Here is a 3,485-nt window from a genome sequence, read left to right as displayed (position 1 = left end):
AGCAGCCGCAGCAGCGGTGGTGCTGGTCGTGCCAGTGGTCACTGTGCTAGTCTGACTCTTGACCACCGACGGGGGTCCTTTGTATTCGTGGAACTTGATGATCCTTGCCTTAGACGTCGTCTTGGGCTTTGCTTTCTTCGACCGCGACTTACTGCTGCCGCTGCTGCTGCTACTGCTGTTATTATTGTTATTGTTGTTGCTAGGAGACGTGACAGACGAGACTCCAGCACTGGTCCCGGGGAGGCTGATGGACGATTTCGGACTGGTCGCCGAGGCGTTGGCCACCGCCGCGGCTATAACGGAGGGCGGGGAGACAACGGGCATCTGCAAGGGCTTCTGGGTGATCACAGGGATGGAGATGCTCTTGGCGAAGGTGAAGGACAGCGGGAAGGAGGGCTCGGAGGGCGGGAAGGGCGGGGCGGAGCTGGGGCTGCTCACGTCGGACAGGCCGGAGGACTCTTCCACCGAGGGGGACGGCGCCCCCTCGCTGCCCGCGCTCTCCTCGTCCTGCGGGAACTGGCCCGCCTGGTCCGTCTCCATCCCGTCACACGTGGGCACGAACTGCAGGGTCCCATCTAGGGCACGGGGAGACAGAGACAGATTGGGGGTGATTGAAGGACACGGAAAGACACAGATTGGGGGTGATTGAAGGACATGGGGAGACAAGAGACAGATTGGGGGTGATTGAAGGACATACAGGTACACGGATGGGGAGCGATTGAAAGACACAAAGACACACCGACTGGACGTGATTATAAGACACAGAGACACACATTGGGAGCGATTGTAAACGACTGAACATGATATCCTCAGGGCCCCATCTAGGATAAGACTGACAGAAACACACTGGGAGTAAATGTTAACAGCTGTACACAATTGATTCAGGTCCCATCTAGTTTGTTTATTTGTTTGAGTAAAGAGAAGCACATGGATACAATAATAATCATTTAGTGCTGGGAACAAGTAAGACAGACGCACAGAAACAACAGAGGGAAAGAAAGGACGGATGAGCTAAGAATGGCGCCTTCGCCCACCAGCACCTTGGGGGGAAAGTTTAGTTTTAGTGAGAGTTTTATGGCACTTGGAACACAATAAAGTCATATAAGTTCCCACCATTAGAGGAGTTATAAGAGATTAACAAACACAAAATAGAAGGAGGGGACATAAGTACGATAGATGTTTGATAGGAAAAAAAGGAGCAGAGCACACGCCAACCACCCATCTAGGGGAGAAAGAAGGAATGCAAAAATCACAAAGAACTGTAAATGACAAACAAAGTTTTACCCACACACACACCAACACAGTTAAGATAATTAAGTGGCTGGCTTCTTCCATGAAGAGGCAGGCCTCTTCGTTCCCCTCTTGTTCCTGATTTATGTTCCCCACTAGACAGAAGAGGCAGAGAGCGGCAGAGTTTTTACAGACTCTACATCAACTGAATTTCATGAATTATAGCTGTGTTTTTTTGTCTGGTGTGAGCAGAAGGTGCATTGGCTTTCTGACAGGAGGACGCCGATTTGGAAAGAACTTTGAAGTGTCTGAACAGACCAGAGTGTCCTCAGTATTTCCGGTAGGTCGTTAACAGAACTTTGCCTTAGAAACGGGCCTATTCGCCTGATCTTATCCTAACAAGAGAGAAAGGGACCGAAAAAGAGAAAGAGAGACGGGGAGAGAGAGAAAGATAGAGTGAGCACGCATGTACCTACACATACACACACACTTTTCTTTCTATCTCTCCCATGAGTACGATCAAACATGTCAAGAGCTGAACTTGTTTTTGGTCTTTACCCCAGAAGTCTAGATATACTCCATCCCACCTGAACTGGAGCCAGAGGAGCGAAAAACAAAAGAGAGAGGGGGAAAAAACGACCCAAATCATTCAGTGATAACAGTTGCACAAACACAGGACTGAAGCATGAAGTTTGGCACTTCAGGCACGTACTTTGAAAAGGTTTCCATACGTACAATACAATAGCTTTTTCCCCACCCCCATCCCGATATGGTGCCTGGTATTTATTTCTTAGTTACACGTGAGAAAGTGTGTCCACATGGAAGTCATTATTACGCTTCAAAACAGGAAAAGGGAAAATTGTTTAGAACTGAGTTCAAACTGATAGCTCAAATTTTCCCTCTATGATGATCCCTGGAATACCCAGCAAAAGCACGGGGCACCAGAATCTGTCTCGTGTTTCCACACGTTCAGTACCAGCGTCTGTGGTGTAGCAGTTACACACTTCAACACCGCTTGCAAAAGCCCCGACAGTCGACTGAGCCACCAAAAGCGCAGTTTACCTTTGAACCCCAAAATCCAGATGTTCCTTTGAGCCCCCATAAGTGCAGTTTACTTTTGAACCCACAGACCCCAAATTTACCTTTGAGCACCCGCACATCTAGGTTACCTTTGAACCTATACAAGCCTCTTTGAACAAAAGTCCCAAGTTTACCTTTAAGAACCAACAAGCTAAGATCATCTTTAGGTCCCCACAAAACATGTTCACACTTGAGCCCACATAAGGCCAAATTTGTTCACCTTTGAACCACCCACCCCCTCCCTCTCCCACAAGCCCAGCTTACCTTTGATAGCGTTGACCAGTTCGTTGGCCGGCTGCAGTATGTTCCCTCTCCTCTCCCCCACAGGCCCCACTTACCTTTGATAGCGTTGACCAGCTCATTGGCAGGCTGCAGTATGTCCCCTCCCCTCTCCCCCTGATGTCCCTCCCTCCCCCTCCTCCTCCACCCACCACTCCTCCCCTCTCTCCCACACCCAGCTTACCTTTGATAGCGTTGACCAATTCGTTGGCCGGCTGTAGTATGTTCCCTTGCACCAGCTCCAGAGGGCCGGGCCGGTGAGCGAGCTTGTCGTTAAGGCCATCCAGGAGACGCGAGCGCTTGAGCAGACGTTGGCGCTCATGGAGAGATGGGTCAATCGTCGTGTCTGTGGGGAGAGACCGGGGTTTAGTTTCATATAGCACAAGGTCTGCTTCGACTATCAAGGCACCTCGGAAATAGCCGTTCACAAGAGAGTGACAAACATACAAGAGAAGTAGAGAAAAAAATGACGATAGTAAGGACGAGGAAACAAAAAGCAGGTTTAGTTTTTAGAAAGATTTTACGGCATTTGCAAAACAATACGGTCAAAGAAGCGCCAAAGATTAGAGGTGTTACAAGCGAGTAACAAAAAAACACAAACAAAGAAGGAACAGAGATAAGAACGACAGATGTTTGATACAAAAGAAGGAGCAAACCACATCAGAGCACCCGCCAACCTCCCACGGTTTGGGTTTGAGCACAGGGAAATGTATTGACACAATGGGTCATTTAGAGCAGGGAAGCGGCGAATCAGTTATACAGAAAGGATAGAAGGAAAGAAAAGAAGTAGGGCGTACGATCTCCCCTCTCCATCAATCCGAGGTTAAAATAGAAGCAATATAAAGAGAGAGAGAGAGAGAGAGAGAGAGAGAGAGAGAGAGAGAGAGAGAGAGAGT

General features: G+C 48.8%; 1 protein-coding gene across 1 annotated transcript in view; it reads right to left on the bottom strand.

The window, feature by feature from the left end:
- Positions 1-3,485, bottom strand: part of LOC101852101 (mucin-4) — a gene marked incomplete in the record, with an annotated part of 90,884 nt that overhangs the window by 22,243 nt on the left and 65,156 nt on the right. Inside the window, 2 exon segments of the mRNA XM_035970507.1 lie at positions 4-575; positions 2,774-2,935. Coding sequence (XP_035826400.1) covers positions 4-575; positions 2,774-2,935 — 734 coding nt within the window.

The sequence above is a fragment of the Aplysia californica genome, unplaced genomic scaffold, assembly GCF_000002075.1.
Source record: "Aplysia californica isolate F4 #8 unplaced genomic scaffold, AplCal3.0 scaffold00277, whole genome shotgun sequence".
In the NCBI taxonomy this organism is placed as follows: domain Eukaryota; kingdom Metazoa; phylum Mollusca; class Gastropoda; order Aplysiida; family Aplysiidae; genus Aplysia; species Aplysia californica.
This window is presented reverse-complemented; position numbering and strand designations above follow the sequence as displayed.